This window comes from Condylostylus longicornis, unplaced genomic scaffold, assembly GCF_029603195.1.
Source record: "Condylostylus longicornis isolate FDR11 unplaced genomic scaffold, ASM2960319v2 ptg000010l, whole genome shotgun sequence".
In the NCBI taxonomy this organism is placed as follows: domain Eukaryota; kingdom Metazoa; phylum Arthropoda; class Insecta; order Diptera; family Dolichopodidae; genus Condylostylus; species Condylostylus longicornis.
Genome location: NW_026577979.1, coordinates 942,392 through 963,338, shown reverse-complemented (window position 1 = coordinate 963,338; position 20,947 = coordinate 942,392). Strand labels below are relative to the sequence as shown.

At 21.5% G+C, this 20,947-nt stretch overlaps 1 protein-coding gene across 1 annotated transcript in view; it reads left to right on the top strand.

The window, feature by feature from the left end:
• Positions 1-20,267, top strand: part of LOC129618831 (myosin-G heavy chain-like) — a 190,061-nt gene extending 169,794 nt beyond the window's left edge. The window contains exons 4-6 of the mRNA XM_055533846.1: positions 1,293-1,349; positions 15,930-16,181; positions 19,581-20,267. Of these exons, the coding sequence (XP_055389821.1) occupies positions 1,293-1,349; positions 15,930-16,181; positions 19,581-20,267 (996 nt within the window). The remainder of the gene's footprint in view (positions 1-1,292; positions 1,350-15,929; positions 16,182-19,580) is intronic.
• Positions 20,268-20,947: the final 680 nt, after the last annotated feature.

The following is a 20,947-nucleotide window of genomic DNA, read 5'->3' as shown; positions in this document are numbered from 1 at the left end:
CAAAAGTTGATACACGAGTATTACAATATTTTGAGAAGCAAATTGAAAAAAATTCAGAGATGAACTCATTTCAGAGAGTTTAAATGTTCAACATTAATAGTAAAAGAGATTTTGTTTTCATAAATGAAATTTAATTAGTTATTTAATTATAATATTAATTAATTTATTAAATCAATCAAAGTGAATGTCACAATAATGTTAAAATCTCTTATATATAACACGTAGTTACGTAATTATTTTAAACGAATACATTAAAGAGAATTTCTTTCTTTTGCGATGCAATAATGAACTATCATATAACATTGTATGTATGAGAATTTTTAAAAAGTGTAAATATTATGATTATCTCCTGCACATTTGTTTCTCACATTTCGGACAGAAAAGACTGTAAGAATAATTATTTTCTTTAATTATATTTATTCATATTTTATAGTTGTATAATTTTATTAGAACTACTTATAGATATAAAATAATATTTTTTAATATAATAATCACAATTTGTAATAGCTATTTAGATATATTATATAAACTATACCTATAATATATAATTATTTTAATATAATAGTAGATTGAATGTAATGCATTTCAAATTTATAATTTAAGTTTTACTTTATCGTAAAATATTTTATTAATTTAATTATAAAATTTATTTAAGTTCATTAATCTTGTCATCCTGTTCGATGAAAATCCTTGCACGTTTGTAAAACAAAAAAAAAAAATTTATAGCATGAGCACGTTTATGAAATATATGAAAAAATCCTTTGATTTAATCAAAATTTAAAAATTTAATTTTAAAGTTTCGAATAGTTTGCTTGCAGTAATTGTTATAAATTGCACCCAACAAAAAAAAGCAACACAACCTTTATAAATAGTTAGTTAATTTGTTTTTATAAAATTTTCATAATTTGCTTGTATTCAAAATTTTGCCCTCAAACTTTTATCCTTTTTTCTTTTTTGATACCATTAGAGAAATTTTCTATTATTTAAATTTTACAAATTATACACTGAAAAAAAAATTGTTTATACTTTGTTTATTTGCTTTTAATTTTTTTTATTATTTTGGAAATTTAATTTTCCTTACACCTTTTGATTGAAAATTTTGCTCTTTTGTTCTAATTTGTTTACTTTTTTTGTTAATTTTCTGTTAACAAGAACAACATTATTATTTTTCTCTATTAAAAAAAAAAAAAAAATTGTTTTGTGAATAAACAAATTATGAATACAAAATTTTTTTTGAGATAATTTTTTTGTACTAAAACGTCCTTTTTTTCTCTTTTTTTTTTGTGTTACAGATGTGCATCACGCCACCTAATATCAATAATTATATCCCAGAAGCTTTCAGTTTTCTGGTGAGTCTTTTCAACTATACTTTACTAAATTTTTTACAAACAAATTAACAAAAAAAAAAAGAAAAACAAAATTTTTTTTTTTTGCTTATACTCTTTTATAATTATATACATACATACATATACACTCATATTAAAAAGGATTATGAATTTTGTTTTAGCTCTTTAAAAAAATTCATTTTTTTGCAAATTATGTTTCAAAATTTTTGCATAAATTTCAAAATTTTGCTTTAATATGTTTTTTCTTTTATAATTTTTGGGGTTTTTTATAACAAAATTTAAAATATTATGAATTTTTTTAATTGAAAAATTTTTTAATTGGTGTTTAATATTGATTTTTAAATAAATTTACTTGATATTATTTAAGTAAGTTTTAAGTTCTATTCTAATGTAACAAAAACATTGCCTATATATAGGCGCGCTTACAAAATTTTTATTATTTTGTTAATATTCTTTGAATTGTTAGCCATTTTATTCTAATTTTATTCAATAATTTATAAATAAAATATTAAATAATTAATTAGGTATTAATTGTATAGAGAGAGAAGTATATAAGCAAATTTTAGGTATACATGAATATTGAAATTTGTAATTCATAATTAATTAATAATTAAGTATAATTTAAAAATTGATTTGGCCATATTATGGTACATTGGATATTTGTGATGTTTTATTAATAATAGGGGATATTCGATTAATAATAAATTTATATTGAATAAAAAATTGTAAGAAAATTTTAAAAATACTTCCTTAATTTTGAATTTTTAGCAATATTCAAAATATATTTTCTAAATTTTGAAGTAGAAACTTAAAAAAATATGTTATAAACATTTAGATTTTATAAATCAAAAAATCAATGAATTCGAAAAATTAAAAGTATGTAATTATTATTACAAATCATTTTTAATTATTTGTATACCATAATGTGCTATTCTTTTTCAATATTATATACGTAAAAAATATGTCATTGATGGTGGAATCTTATAATTTGAGTGGAATTTTGAATATTATACACTAAAATATCTTGTTCATAATCGGAAACTTCCCAAATATACAAGTATTTAATTCATCTTAATAATTAGGAAAAATATCAAAATAATAAAAAAAATCTTTTTATTACAAAATTATATTTAATTAAAATACACCGTACAGTATATACAAAACTCATATTAGAGTTATTTGAAAAGAAAAACAAAAATTCAGTTCAACCAAATTACATAATAAATTAATATGTAAAATGAAGAATTTTCCCAATTATTTACTATTTAAAATAAATACAACAAATTTTACAACAAATTTATCATATTTATTAAAGCAAATTTTTCTAATGTGTAATGTACCCACCCCTCTACATATTCATATGATATGATTACATAATATTGTGTACATAAGGATACTATCCTTAAAAAATTTGCTCTAATCATATTGCATATCTCTACATATATAGAAAAATATTATTTGTGTAAATATTTGTTTTAAATTTCAAAAAAAAAAGAAATGCTTTTATTAGTTTTATTACATTTTTTTTTGTGTGTTTTTTTCTTTTTTGTCTAAAAATAATATTCCATTAAGCATAAAAAAAATATTTATTCAGCTTAACTTGTTGGAACTTTAATATTTTTTTAATAAATTAAATACTCTAGTATGTATATATATATATATACATATGTAAATAAGTGTGTCCAGTGATTTCTAAACTTAAAATCTAATTTTTCTAAACTTAATATTTAATTTTTTTTTTATATTTGTTGGTATTATTGTTTTGCTAACTGTTTTTTTTTTTCAATTTAATCTTTAAAGACTCATGGCACTCTATACGGCTAGCACCATTACAATACCATTTTCCAAAAAAAAAAAACAAATACTGCGTGATTTTTATTTGAATGCTTCTTCTTCTCTTTGAATTTGAATTAGAATCTTCTTTTCTTGTAAAATTGTTCTCTTTGTTTCTCTTAAAATACCTAAAATTTCTCCATAATATGATATTGGGTATTGTATTATCTATACAACTTACGCATTGTAATTTTAACTCTCGTATCAAAAACATAATTTTTTTCTCATCATATTCCTTATTTTTTCTCAATATTTTTTCTCAGTTATCGTAAAATGAGTATATTTTTTATTTTCAGTCATTTTCAATTTATTTTAACTATAAAACAATAGCTTTACGAAAAACTGTGAGATATTGCAAGTGGACATTTTCGATTGAGAACGCTGTGAGCGTCATTTTCAGTTTTTACGAGTATATTCACATGTGTAATTATTTCAAATGCCTTAATTTCTTATTATGCCATGATGTTTCTTAAATTTTTCGTCATATTTTTTTTTTTTTCATTTAAATAATAAAATTTAAATTTTTTTATGAAATTTTTCAAAATACATTTTTATAATAATTTAATTTATAACCTAAATATTTATTCAATTTTGAATTGCTTTATAATTCCTCAGTATGTTTATTTTAAAAGAGTCAACTAGGAGTTCATTTTAGAGAAGTACTTGTACATTTATACATGATCTACTCGTATACTTTAACATGATGTTATATTGGGTTTTAAAAATTTTTTTGAAAACTTGTGAAAATATTTTTAATAAAACTCTACTTACTCATACCCATGTCATATATAAGAAATCATTCATCCCCTAAAATAAACGGTATTCACATATTTTTACCTTAACATACTATCAGTATTCAGTATTCTGATATTTTTTTTTTGATATAAAATAAAAATCTACTTTAAAACCATTCCAAATTTTAAAAGTGACCTCCTTTTAACAATTATTTTATACAAAAGTAAATATAGAATTTTTGTAAATACTTAATGCATATATACATACATTTATATGATGTATATTAGAGCGCTAAATCTTGTTAACTTAAATTTTTCGTGTACTGTAAAAAAATACTGTTTCTTTCTATACGAAATTTGTTGTTTTGTTATTTTTCTGATTTCTAATTTGTTGTTTTTCTACATGTACATATTTTACCTGCCTAAAAACTCGTATATGTATAAAAAAGATTAATTGATGCATACACACATGTGCTTATGCACGAATATAAAATTCTAATAAATATGTGGATATATGTACGTACGTACAATGTGCAACATGATGATTAAAAAAGTTCACTAAACTTGGAAAGAGGAAAAAATATAAAGAAAAAAATTGCAAGGTTGGAAAGAGAAACAAAGAACAAGAGAAAAAAAATTGAAAAACAATTTTTTTTTTTCTGCTACTTATACTTATAAAACAGCAACATTTTAATGCAATAAATACACACAAGCTCATATATATTATATGCTGTATTTAAATAAATGTATTCATAAATAATATTGTAAAGTATACTTGCATAATAATGTCATATGCAACATATATGCCTGTGTGTGTATGGGTTTACTTACATAACATCATGTAAAGCGAAATAATGCACCCCCATTTTTTCTTTCTCCTAAAAATAAGAAAGAGAATGAAATAATAATAATAGAAAGAAAAAAGAGAAAACGAAAATTTTGAGATAACCTACATAATATCACATAAAAAAAAGTTAATAAATACATACATGTATACACATCCACATTCGTTGCATCTCTGCAGATTCATTCCCAAGTACAATAGATATATCTGCATACATTTTATGTATAAATGAATGTAAAGTTGTTACATGACTTATTTCTTTTTATTTTTTTTGTTGTAGAAGAATGTTTGTATTTTGTAATAAATTTTTTTTTTTGTCAAATATTACTCAAAACAATTTAGAGTTTCCGTTGGCAAGAAATTTTTAATTGTTTGGCTTTTAACATTTTTCTTACTGCATCCTATGCATTTATGTATAAAAACTGTTAATAAAACTCAAAAAAAATGGACAGTGTCACGTAATTTTTATAGTTACAGATGTGACAATTTTGCTGTACTCATAAAATCATAATTGTACTCATAAAGTCAAAATTCTAAATGAGCAGTATTTTGTTTTTAATTTGGAAATTTCTGGACTTTAAGGGAAAAAATGCAATTGGGAAAATTATTAATTTCTCTTAATTTTCAATTTTATTGATGGTAAAATAGCACCTAATCAAAATAATTCAAATTCTTCATTTTTGTTTATAAAATTTTAAATTTAATGGTGATTTGGAGTTTCAGTGCTTTATCAAATAATTTCCTCAAATTTTCAAGAGTTTTTCTGTTTTATACAAAACTACTAGAGATATTTTAAAAGTACATAATTCAATTAAATTATTGAGCAAGTGCATCAATTTGCTTCTTTCATTAATACAGTGAACCCAAAATGGTCTATATAAACCCCGAGGGGTCCATGAATACCTGCTTAGAGTCTATGAAAAAATATGAATTTAATTAAATAAGTTTTTTATTTACCTTTCTCATATCATAGGTGTACCTTGCATTGTTAAAAATTTCAATCTATCAAAAAATGTAGTAGAGGGTCTATAAAAAATTGAAAAACACGAAAACACGGGTTGTACGAGAGAAAAAAGTTAATGAACCTCTGCATTAATATAAAAAATGGCTTTCATTTCAAATATAAAATTAAATTTCTGTATAATTTCTGCCTATACAGTTTCTGCAATATTTTGGAATTATTTCAAATTAAATTTCTGCATTTAGTTTCGGCAATAATCGAGCAATAAAATTTTCAAATTTAACATTTTGGAAAAAAAGAATATCTGGCAAACCTTGAAAATTTTATTTTATTAAAAATGTTCTAAACAAAGAAGGTCGTCAACGTTAAATTTTTTTTATTCATTGCTACTTGTTTTTCGTTTTTGTATATAAAAATATGAGTACATATTGTGCATATTTGTATATATAATAGGAATACATATAAATGTGCATAATATGATAAAAAAAAAACAGAAAACAAAAAAAAAATTTTTTGGAGAAAGACAATTTTTCTTTCTATCTTTTCCTTGCTTTCTCTTTTTTTCTTTTTTTTTTAGAAAAAAAGTAAAAAAAAAAATAATTCTAAAAAAAGGCGCACATCATAGAAAAAAAAAAGCCATCATATGCATTTTTTAACAATAATAGTACTTGAAATGATGCACTTCCGCTTAATATGCTTACTAAATATAACTGCCGTATATGTATTTATGTCGATATGTATTCGTACATATACATATGTGATTATATAAAGAACTCTTATGTTTTGTATAATAAAAATAAAAAAAAAATCATGTTATAAAATTGCTACATTTTATGCCTTTCGACTCTAAATATTAATAATAACTTTATGTTCTCTTAATAATATTTTTTATTACATTCTATGTTTTTTATATCTATAAAATTTGTAGTAGTATATCACATACATTTATATATAAACATGTATAAATATCAGTGATATTAAGTCCCTGTTAGAAGTTTTAGGTCAAACTGTTTTGGTAGTGTCAACAAAAAAATATATGTAATTTCGTTCTACAACATTAGAGTACTGCGGGAATTTTTAGAAATTCGACTATGAAATATGTACTGTATATGAGAAAAACGTAAGTAATACCCGAATCAATTAGTAATTTTTCAAGTCAAGCGTAAGCAATATTATATTTAAGTTAAGTTTCAAGTAAGGCGAACAGAAGCATTCATCCTGACAAGAAAAATGTGTAGAATGGGTAATTATACATCCAAATATTGAAATTTTACAAAACGAATAAAAATAAAGTTGGGTCAAACCAATGGTTTGTATTGTAGCACTTTTCCCTTTAACAAGTGAAAATTCTGCTTTTAAATACAGTCTATGTGTACCTACCAAACTATTAAAATTATTTTCATTCATATATAAAACTATTTCTAGGATTGCATATATTTAGGATGACGCATATATGCAGTCTTTGAAATAAAGCAAAAATTAATATAAAAATGGGTTAACATAATGCTCGATTTTAAGGGTTAATTGTGTGAGTTAAGAAAAATAATTATATTTTTTTAATTCATGGAACTTACCGTTAGCTTTTTGCGTTTATAAAAATTTAAAAAAACTTGCGGTTTCGGAAATATAAGGCATCAAAAATTCAAATTTTACGAATTTCAAGAGGCGATAGCTTGAGAGGGGGTGGAGATGGAAAAAAATTTTCTTCTAACGAAATAAACTATTTGTTAATGTCTAAAAGGCCCTAAAATTTCAAAGCTCTACATTATGGGGTCTAGAAGAAAAACGACATCAAAAATTTGGAAAAAAAGAACTTTAGATAACGGTAAATTTGAACAACCATTTTGTTTTTTTAAAATTTAACTACAGTCGCTAGGGGAAGCAAGTCACTGCCTTTCTGCGTTTGAAAAATTTTAAAAATGCTTATAGTTTCATTGCAACAAATATTTAAAAAAGGCCATTTTTAGGGATTTGGGGGGGTATAACTTCTAGAGGGGGGGAGATAGGTAAAAATTTTGTTCTACGGGAATAAGTTTCTAGTGAAGATCTATGTACGTATGAAATTTCAGCTTTCTATCTTCAAGGGTGTAGAAGTTTTGTAAACAAAAAAAGTGTCCACGGAGGGACGGACGGACGGACGGACGGACGGACGGACGGACAGAGTGAAACTAATAAGCACTTTTTTCAAAAAATTTTTTGGAAAAGTGCTAAAAAGACAGTTTTTTAAATTTGTTAAGGAGGCAATTGTATACAGCAGTCCTTTCATACCCTTAATCTTGTAGCTCTCTTTATACTTTCATCAATTATCAAGAGTTACTTTTCATTAAACCTATATATACATTTTCTCATTTGAATCTCCCATCATACATAATATTATAGTATATGGCTCAATGAAAAATTATTTTATGTACGTACCGTAATAATGCAATAGACACAACATAGCTCGTTTACTATATGTAACATTTCGTATAATTTCAGTATTTTATAATATTCTTATATTTCATTGAAAGTATATTGTCAAATTTAAAATTTATTCATGTAAAATTTATTAAAAAAAAAAGAGAAAAAACACAAAACTGTTTATACTCTTACTATTTTACTCTGTGTGTATGTGTATAAGAGTAAAATTATATTATGTGAGCAGAAAGTTACATGTAAAAAAGTTAATTTTTTATGAGTTTCAAAGGATTCATTGAATAAAACATTTAAATATAATATTGTATATGCGACATTGTAATATAATATGTGAGCAAATTTGTATATATGAAGGTATAGGCGATATTGTTATATTAGAAAAATTTTTTTCCTCATATGAGCCTCTTAAAAATTAAAAAATATTTTTGTTTTTTTGTTATTTTTATGAAAACTAGTAATAATATGAAAAGTACACATAAAATATAGCAATATAAACGTTAAATTTAACAAAATTTCCTCTCTACAGTTTTCTCTTATACATATGCAATTAGTAATTAAAAAATATATTTTGTTAGAGTAACAAATAGGTGAATTTTTTTTTTAATTTTATGTAAGTACTATGGTTGTTATGTAAGGATGTAAAAACATAGTTAAACATTCTGGTATAGAGTCTATGATTATTTTATTTTCTCTTATTAAAATTAAAGTATTAGAATATTTTTTTTTTTGAATAAATTTTTACTTAAATAAAGAAGAATATTGTAATATAACAGTATTAAGAAGTATAAAACAAAATTTTCCTATATGTACTGTAATTTGCATAACTTAAGGCGTTTAATTTTTTTAATTCATAATGCTTTTCAACAATTTTTGTAATAAAATTTGTGCTTTCTTAATAAATTAAAAATTTAATTTTTTAAATACAATAAAATTTAAGAAAATTAAAATTTTTATAAGGATTTTGTTTATTTTGTTAAAAGAATTAAACATAATTGAAATTTAATCGAAAATTTTTTTAAAATTATATTTTTTATATTTTAATATGCAAATTTATTTTAATTATTGGTAATTTTTTTAACTAATTTGAATTAATATTATTTTGTTTTTAATTATTGTATGTTAGTGTTGTATTAGTGCTCAAAATTTACCTCACAATCACACAAATTAATTGTGTGATTGTGAAAACACTATGTATTTTTGAATTAATCTTTGAGATTTCTATTCAATATTTCTCTTAATTGTTTTAATAACTGCGCAAACTGGGGTAAGCCAGTAAATTTCAGATTAGATATAAAGAGATCTTTAGAATCAAAAATTAAAAAATTGCAAATTGCAGTCAATAATGAGACCAAAACTGAGCTTAGAGGGAGCTTCTTTAAATCAGAATTCTCTTCACTGGTGTAATTGTTTGAAGATAATCTTAAAATGTTGAACTAATAATTGTATGAACTCATAATTCCACAAAAATATTTTTTTAATTTTTCAACAAGAGTTGGTCCAAATTTACAAATTTTCGGGAAAAATTAATTTTTATATTTTTTTGATTCTGATCTTAAATAATTAAATAAGGAATATTTGAATCGATATTAAGTATTACATTTGATATTTTCCATACTTGACTCTTATTTGCAATGATGAAGGTCTTGCAATTAAATTAATTAAGCATTGAATCTAATCTGAACTGTTTTCAAGAATCGTGTATTATATTGCATTATGGAACTCAAGCTATATTTCTTTTTATCAAAATTTATGACAGCATATTTTAATATTTGCTTTTACCGCTGACAGTTATAAAGCCAATATTTTCATATAAACAATGTAAAACATTTTCTATTTTACCCCTACTAATTTATATTTTACTCATTTACGTAAATATTAAAACATTTTATTTATAACACTTATAAATTGTTACTTGTAACAAAGCAAATATTTTTTTTTTTAATATTGCATAGTTACTTTCTAATTTCTCTCTTATTTTACATTTAAATAAGAACAAAGGTGCTATTTAACTCACATTTTTCTTTTTTCCATTTAAACAATACCTGTATATACCTATACCTTACATATATTATGCAAAACAATTTTATTATAAAATTATAACAAAAAAATAAAAGTCAGCAAGTAATAATAATAATAACAAGCAACAATCATAAAAAAATAAGAAAGAAAAGAAAAAAATAAAAGAAAAATTTTGTATAATTTTCACTTAAATTTAAATGAAAATTATGGTGTGTACAGGTGTTTAATTAAAATATGAAAATTATTAGAGAAGAGTAAAACGCGTTGTAAAAATATTTTTCAGTTAATTCTTATATGCTCTTTTTTTTCTACAATATACAATAATGTGTATTTACGAGTATTATTATTTATGTTTGTATAAAGTGTGAAATATGTACATTGTTATAAATGTGTTTATATATATGTATACACTTTATAATCATAAGGATAACTGAGTGTTGAATTATTTAAAATATAAGTAGGTATACGCGTAATATTTTTTTATTATTTTCAGCTGTATTATTCCTAAGTATTATGAATTTCTATTGTAACCATGTAATAATAAAAATATGAAAAATTTATATAACATTAGAAAATGATCTATACATTGTGTTTATATTATATACCTACATGTGTATATATATATATATATAATTTATTGGTTATACAATACAAATTCTAAGCATTGCTGATCAATGCAATATTGTGTTCTAATCAAAAATTTTTTCTAAATTGGAATAATGAGTTCGAAATTTAAATTATCTTTGAAATTTGAATTTTATTTCAAACGATCATATTAAAAATTTTCGAGCAAATTTTCAAACAAATGTGCAAAAATAGTTTTAACTTTTAATTTATAAATTATATGTGTTTCTATCCGTTTGTCCGTTCAATGACTGGTAATGGAAAATAATTAATATTTTCATACACTTTAACCCATAGATCAAAATTTAATAGGATACGATGATCAAATTTTAACAGAATATTTTGTTAAAACTATACAGAAAATTAAAATTTGCTATAAAATAAAAAAAAAATTACCAAAATTTAACTTAGGCTCACGTGTTTTGCTTGTACATACAATTATAATACAAAATTAAAATGTTAAAGAATTTTAAATTAAATTATTTTATTTATATTTTTCATCATTTTGTGCATATTTCTAAAGCAACTCCTCCTTCGTAAAATGAATGCTCTAATTGTAATTTGAATTGGATGCTATATTTAAATCTATATAGTTGAATAGTGTATTGAAATAGTATTTACAATTGTATATGATTACAATTATGAATAAAATTGTAAAAGAAAAATAAAAACAAATATTTTTTATTTCCTCTTTTAATTATAAATTAAAAGTTGCATAAATGTAGGCTAGAAATTCCCACTAAGAGAATTATTCTTATTGTTATTTAAGAATAAAATATTTGATCCTTGTATATTTAATTTTATTATATTTATACATATTATGTAGGTGTATATAATATGCAATTCAAAAGATAGTTTTTAATGAATTTTATGTTTTGAATATTCAAATACATGTGTATGTACAATAAAACAAGTGTGTTTGAGTGAATAATTTATGGTCGTGAGTGATAAAATATATTTTGTTTTGTAAATATAGAATATAATTTTTTTTTTTTAATTCTCTTGTATATTTAAATTATTTAAATAAAATATTAGTTTCATTAAATTGAATCCTTTTTAATAATAATAATAATAATAATAAAGAGTGTATTTGAATAAACATTTTAATTTTGTTTTTATACAATTTTTATACTTACAATTTATTTTGAATTGAAAATGAGATGAAAATATTTCATGAGAAAATAAAATGATTTAATAATGAAATTCAGATACATATTATTTTTAATTCCTATATTTAATATATATATATATGTATATGTATGTATGTATATGTACAAATTCCATTAATATTTAAGTACATTTATTATGTAAATGCAAAATAGTTAATAGTGAAAATAAAATGTTGTTTTTAATAATAAATTTTCTTTTCTTTTTTTTTTGTATTTTGGATTTTGTTGGAAAATTAGTGTGTTATGTAAATTTGTATGTATCATATATATGTTTATTATGTAAAAGGATAAAAAAGAGTGTTGCTGCACTCAAATTATTTCTCATTAAAATGTTAATTGTTTGTGCTACCTGGTTTCTGTTTCAGTTTTTATTCAATTTTATTATTAAAACAATTTTTTTCCCTTGTTGCTTTTTAATATTGTATTTTATAAATTTTGTATATACAAAAAAAAAAGTATGTATAGAAAAACAAGAGTAATTACATTAAAAGGGTTCTTTTTCTTGTTGTTCTTCTTTTTTTTATCAACTCAATAGTATGCGTTTTTGTTACCTTTGAATCGTTTATATACCATTATTATCTTTTAAATCTTTTTGAATAATGATTTTCTATAGTTTGTGTTTTACATATGAAAAGCATAAAATGTAGATCAAATTAAATTTTTATATTTAAAAATATAAAAGTAAATTATCCATTTATAATTTTTGTTTTTATAATATTTAAAGTAAAATTAATTTAATTCATAAAAAGTCATATAAGTTTTTCTTTTTGTTTTGTAACTTTGTCAATCATGATAAATATGTAACAAATACAGAGTGTTGCATTTTATTGCAATTTGTATTAATTTTTCTTTTTCTAGGTTTAAGATTTTTTACACAAAAATTATAGAGTAATATTTGCTAATATTTTTAACCCGTTCACAAATCTTGTTCGTAAATTGTTATTCGAATTTTCGTTAATTAAAATATTTTCAACTCGAATAAATTAAGTTGGAATTGGGAAGATTTAAATAATCACGAAAGTAAAATTAAATCCTCGATTATTATTTCTAGTTATGTTTCTTAACTTATGTTGCAAGCTTATGATTTTTTATGATTTTTATTATTGTTAATTATTTTGCCGTTTTAAAGCTCTTCATATGCCCGCTTTAAAAAATATATAAAAGGAGCTTATATTCATATAATAATCCCTTTTAGACTCTTACATAATACAAAGAACAGTTCATTACTTTCCAAATCCCACTCTTTATATTAGCACTATTATTTAATATTTAAACAGTTAAATTTTTCTAAGTGATCACTTGCAATATTTAAATAATTTTACTGGTACAAACAAATGTTCCAAGTGTATTCGGATAAATTTACTAATCCGTTTGTAATGCTTAGAAACGGACAACTGAAATGCTGAGAAATAGACGATTTTCAAGTCTTTTTAGCTATAATTGTGTGTCCTTCTGTTTGTCCGTCCTAGAATCTAGTAATTTGCTGATTTATCCTAGATTCTTTAGAACTTACTAATTTTGATATAATTTAGTGAATAAATTTTATAATTCAAATGATCTCTAATCATTTACATAATTTTTTTTCTTAAATCAAAAGCAAATTCGAAATTTTATAATGCCTGTTTGATAAATTTTCTATACGTCACACGCTGTAGAAAATTTTTGTGGTTTTTCTGTTTATTTTTATTTTCTTGAATATACTAGATATAAAATACACTAAAATTTATTATAATTTTTTTAACATCATCAAAAAAAAAAAAATAGAAAAACACAAAATGATAAAAAATGAAAAGAAAAAATAAGTTGCATACTTTTAGGTTGTCCCCTTTTTCTTTAATATTCATTTTAGTTCGCTAGAAATACGTGTTTAAAATAAAAAATTAGAATAACTGAATAAAGTACAAAGAAAGAAATATAAGTGGAAAGTTCAATGTACATTTGATATACTTATATATATATATAGATAAACACATTTATTATATATAACTGTATATTTGTATAGGTGAATGATATAAAAAGAAAAAAGTATTTATCAAACGATAATCATTAAAATGAGCAGGACGCGTGATAAAGTTGTCAAATGAAGAAAATTTTTTTTTTTTGAAAAGATAATATTATGTTATTTGTATAAAAAGCAGGATCATATAACATAAGAAAATTTTTAAAAGCTTGAATATTAAATAAAAAAAAAGACTAATGTATGAAATGTATAAAATTATTACTATACAAATACTTAGTATTTTATGAGTATATTATGTAGTATATTAAGTATAATATTAATAGGTATTTGAATGAAATATTATATTTATTATGGAAGGTAGTAATGTAAGTATAATATATAAGGAATATAAGTATAATAGTTATGGTTCATAAATTTCGATAACCTCAGAGATTATCGTCTTACATTTCTAATACATTTTAACTATTCTTTTGCCATGAAAGGAAGTTTTATTTGTTTGCAACTAAAATTTTGTAATGTAAGGAGATAAAAATATTTTTGCAAAATTTTAAAAATTATGTAGTATAATATTAAAAATTTAACATTGTGTTATACAAAATAATAATAATTTATATACAATTTATAAACATTAAATATTGGGTAATTAAATGGTATTGTGTAACAAAGTAAAATATTTTAATAATTGTTATATAAAATTTAAGAAGATTTTTATGTTCTAACATTATTTGGGCTCTTATGATTAATTAATATTCGAAAATTAATAAAATCTTAATATATTCAAAGCGATTATATGAAATGTGTATGAAATGAAAATTTCGAACCTTTTTTATAATGTTATTCAATAAATCTCTGTGTGCCATTAATTTAATCGATTATTGTAATGCTTTTTAATTTAAATCACAATCATTACCATAATATGACAAGCTATCACTCAAAATTATTTTGTTGACTTACGAAATATTAAATGGAACAATATCTAAAGATGTTTATCAATTTTGAATTTGTTTTAGAAAAACTTAACAAAAGTTTTTTAAAATATTAAAAAAATTGATTTGTTCACGAAGTAGAATCATAGCTGATATTGCTACCGCACTGATACTGCTAAATCCAATATGTGTTCTACTCCAGAAATGAAATCAATTTACTAAAAATTGATAAAGAAATATTATATAACTTTATGCGGATTGCCACTTTAACAACATCAGAATATAAAATTCTTTTAATATTCTAATTACATTAATCTCATGATTAGAATTGCATCTCAAATTCAATTAATTTTTTTTATATATATATTGTCTCTCTCTATCAATTATTTCAGAAGTGTTCCTAAAGAAATTCAAATTCAATTATCTTTTGAGTTAATTAGAGTTATGTTATGTTATATTCAGATATTCTCAACAAAATGATGTCACGTTATAGTCAACCTCTCTCCTTTTTTGAAATGTGATCTTTTCTTGTAATTATTTATTATTATTGTATAATTTACTTTGATGGTTCTAATAGCAACAATATATACAAATTAAATTTGAAGAACGTTGTACAGATACAGAATGATGATAATATTGAATGATGAATAAACTATCAAACCTTTGACTTCATTTTTAAAAATAATTTTTTTTTTTATAATTTCTTTAAGTATAATTTTATTTATTCACTAATATACTCTTAAATTGAAACATGTTTTTCAGAAAATTTATAATAATATAGCAGCTAGTATATGAAATTTTATAATTTTCATAAATTTTTTTTTACTACATACAAATTTCTTCCTGTATATAGCAAGAGAAGAAAAAAATCATGTTTACCTTTCAATTATATGAAATCAAAAAAACAATTTAATAATATTTTCTCATCTTTTCTACTTAAATTTTTTGTATTTTATTTTATTTGTTTGTTCGATTATTCATTAATAATATACTCTTACATATATATACATACATTTATATACAAATACTATTTATATTTATAAATATTTGATTTTTAATATTTTTCTTTATTTTTTATATTTTTGTTTTTTTTTGCAGTGCTGGAATAGTTGTGATCAAACACTTGGTCCATTCCCATTAAATGTACAATCAGCATCACGACAAGGATCATTGATTATAACTGATATTGCATGGGATCAAGCAATAACAAATGCATCTAAACAATGTTTAGTTACATGGGAGGTCTCCGGAGGCGGATTAATGGGTAATCTATTAACTGATAGTTCTACTGTTGAATTATCATTATGGTCGGATACTGTATATCACGTTCAAGTAACGTGCAAAAATAAAGTAAGTAATTTTCTGAGTTTTATTCTTTATGTTTTTTTTTTTGTTTTCGTTTTGTTTTCCTCTTCGTTTTTGCTGTTTTCTTTAATTTCATTATTTTGTTATATAAATTTAGTTTTTTTTTTTTGCTTTTACTATTATCCCTCACTATTTTATTAGTAAAATCTTGTAAAAATTACAATGAAAATAGAAAAATATATAGAATATTTTTTTTTCATTAGGAAAATTTAGGTACCTACAAGAAAAATTTTCATGTTCTTCGGAATAGAGCATGTTAAAAACATTTGTTTTGTGCATGTATATAATAAATGTACAAGGGGTTCGGAATTTATCTTCCATATAATTGGATATAAAGAAAAAATTAATAGGAAAAGTCATAAGTCATAATTTTGCTTAAATGACAAATATTAATTTAAAAAACTTATTCTAAATTTCTCCTGTAAGCGAAAAACATTTTGAATAATCACAAAATATTTGTGTACTTTTATTAAAATATTGTTAATGCCATTTAATATCACTTACGTTATTACCGTGGAAAGCCAATACTGAAAGAGAATTTTAATATCTAATACCTTCCACAAGCATTTGAACTTATAATTAAATTATTTACCAATTTTCCTAAAATTGAAACATAAATTCTTTGTAGCTAAAATTTATTTAAAAAATCTCTACTATATATAAGACATTATAGAATTAGTACTAGAATAATTTGAAAAAACGAAAAAATTTCATATATATATTTTTTATATTAAATATAAGAAAAATATATTCTAAATATTTTCCATATATTTCACTTAATTTTTCAGTTGTTGTTCAATAAAATTAATTTTTTTATATTTTTCTCCTTAATAAAAGAATCGTAAAGTACAATAATATATATATGTAAGTTCCAAAAGGTGAATATTTCGTATATAACCTATATAATTTTACTTATAGTATATTCATACATTTCAAAGTACACGTATGAACGTGTACTTGACATACAACATAGTATTACAAGTAAATCTAACATATACATATACAAGTATGCATTTTTGTTTTAAAAGCTTTTAAGAACCCTAATGAAAAATTAATGAAGAAAAAAAAGAAGGAGTACAGATTAGAAAAAGTAAAAAGAATAAATGAGAGGGAACAATTAGTTAAGTTTTGGGTTATTCTGTACCTCCGTACATTTGTACAGTGTAGAAAAAAATCTGTTATAAATAAGTTGTTTCGAAGTTTTTTTTCTCATTTTTACCTTTATTATAAAATTGTAATTGAAAATAAAAAAAGGGAAAAACTGCTTAAAATAAAATTTGCCTAAGATTCTTAATAATTTAAATTCTTTATTTAGAAACCTGATATTTAATAATGTTAATCTCAGTTATATATAAAGTATTGTTTTTTATTAGGATAGTCTGTTTTAGTACAAAATTCAGAAATTGCATATTTTCAGGCGGACATATTTTCCAATTATTTATTATGAAGTAATGAAACAAAAAAAGTAAGATTAAGCAAATTGGATTTATTTTAGAAATTAGTACGTTTCTATTGAATGAATCATTAGATCTATAGAGGTTAGACGAGAAACAGTTAAGAGAAAATGATTCTCACATTCTTCAGTGCTTATACATATAACTTACGTATATGATGCACAATTTTCGATTTTCTCATAATCCTATAATAAACTTTAAACACCATGTACACACCACCATATTCCTAAATAATAATAAGTAACTAAAGATACACAATATTATAAATGAATTTAGCTGATTTAAAACTATATTATGTTGAAGAGAAGTAAAATAAGGTTATATTAGCATCAGTTTCTCTTTTTCTTTCATCGTACAATAACATATGCTATAAATGTTTGTAATAATGTGTATTTAAACTTATAATAATGTAATATAAGTATTACAGTATATATTGCACTCAATAATTAAAAAAAAAAATGTAATAAACTCTTTTACTCAATAACATCTACCTCATAATTTATATGGTCATCAGAAGTGTGAAAGTAACACTAATTGGTTAATCACAATTATTTTTTCTATTACATTTTTATATTGTTGCAACATATACATACATGTATATACCATTACTAGAGTTTTTGTTGCAATTGTTGGTCATAGTCAAGTTTATTATAAGAAGAATGCACTTGCAACACAATAAAGTAAACTATTTATATTCTCATACATATTTTGTAATATTGTATAACAGATACGTAACGTATATACTATATATATATAAATATATTTAACATGTACTTAAGTTTGTAAATGGTATGAACTTCAGAAATGCTAAAAATAATTTTATTTTTTCATTTTATAAATACAATATGTCTGTATACATAAAATGTTAGAGTAATTTTATAAAAAAAATCTTAATATTTTTACTATATAGTAATAATTGTATTTTAAAGAATGAGTACACGAGTATGTTCAATGTACGAAGTAATATTAATGCATTTATAAAAAAATTTTTAGAAAATTCTTGAATTGAAAATGTATAAAAAAATTAAGCAACATAAAAAATTCATTAATTACAATTAAATTACAATTATTTTTTGTTACCTTGAGTAAAAATAACTTGAGATATTTTATGTGTTTTCTATTCTCTTCTCAAAATAACTTAATCTTTTCGAGTCTGAACAATAATGAAATTATAGAAAGAGTAAAATGTAAAATTAAATGCAATGGAATATGTAGCGCATTTCATAAACTTATAAATAATATAACATTTACATGAATGTGCAACACCAAATGAATAGCAAATCCAATTAAAATCAACGAAAGCAATTTGATGAATACTCTATTTTCATCAGATCTTTACATAATTCATGCAATGTGTATTAAATTCACTTTCATTATTAAATTAGTGAACTGAAATTTTACCAGTTTTATAATAAAAATTTAAATAAATTAATTTAATGAAGAAAATTTTACAATTTTAATTGAAATTTTTTCTCGTTAGACTTTTGTTATTGTAATTTTCTAAATATTTTAAATAATTCGCATTATTTAATAGGAGTTTGTAAATTATTTAATAGGAGTGTTGAATTTGGTAACATGGCGTCTTTAATCCCTGATCAAATGAGAAACTGGACCTGACATAGTATAACAAAAAATTATGCAATTATTTTATAATAGCAATTTTTTATTTTCATATTTGAATTTTTAGATTTAGTTGAATTAGTTTATTGTAATTTTTATGACTCTATTATAATATGGTTTAAGTATCATCATTATTATTCTAATTATTTTTATAGTATTATAATACGAGTAATATTAAATTTATTCTAATTTTTCCTGTTTTCTCTTTTATTAAATACTAAAATATTATAAAGAAAGTAATTAAATAAATTTAATCAAATTATTTATTAATAAAAAATTCCCTTTTTTTTTAAATATTTCAAAATTATAGGAAACTGGTGGCATGAGAAGATCATATAAATTAATTGTTGATACTAGAAAATTAAGTGGTAATGGTATATCATCAACAGTACAACCAATTGATATTGAACCAAGTATAAAATCATCATCAATACCAGAAGTATATTCAACAGAAACATTAGATTCTGATTCAGAATCATCACGTATGAAAATATTAAAAGATTCATCCAAAGATTTTATTAGTAATCATGAATTAAATAGTAATAGTAACAGTAATAGTAATAGCAATAATAATAAATTATTTAATATACAAAAACAACAAGAAGAACAACAAAGAGAATTTGAATTAGAGCAACAACAACAGCAACAGAAACAAAAACAAAAACAACAACAAGAAAATAAACAACAAGAACAACAACAATTACAAGAATTAAATAATTATCCAAATGATATTGAAAAAATAATACCAATATCACATACAACAACAATATTACATAGTAAATTATCAGATACATCATCATTATCATCAACACTTGATTATTCATCAGAGATATTATCACGTAGTATATTATTTACAATGTTGGGTTCAATATCATTATTTTTAGGTATTATAATTGCATTCATATTTATTAGAAATCGACGAGATACAATTACAAATGATAAACAAAATTTAATAAATAATGAAATTTTACCTGATAGTAGAACGCTGCACGTTTAAATGTATGTATATTCTCTAATATTTTTTTTTTATGTAAATTATCGTATTACAAATATATATGTATATATATATATATATATATATATACATATATTAATATATTTAATTAAAAATTGCGAAAAAAAAACCAATTAAAAAGGATAAAAATGATAATTATTTAATTTCACTGTTTTTTGTTTTCTATTTCAAAATTTCGGGAATAAAATATAGCGTTCTAAAAATTATTAGGATCTACATAATATTATATATTATAATATATACATATATTTATATATATATAGGGTAATAATTAATTATTTTCTAAAATATAAATATTTAAATATTAAATAAAATTTAAAATATCTTTATATGTACGCATACATTCATATACAAAATAATATTTAATGTAATTTAATTATTTTTCATTATAATTGAATATTATATAAAAAATATGCTATTTTAATAATCGATAACAGATTATGTAAATGTATATATATATATATATATATATATATATATAAATTTACATATTATATACCAATAAATTAAGCTACTTCATCTTTTTTTCTATTATTACATTGTATAATAATAATAATTATTAAAAATATAAAATGTATATGAATAATGTAAAATATGTATGTGTGTAGGCATATAATATTGCTAATGTAATTATTATAATAATGTAATTTATATGATAGATA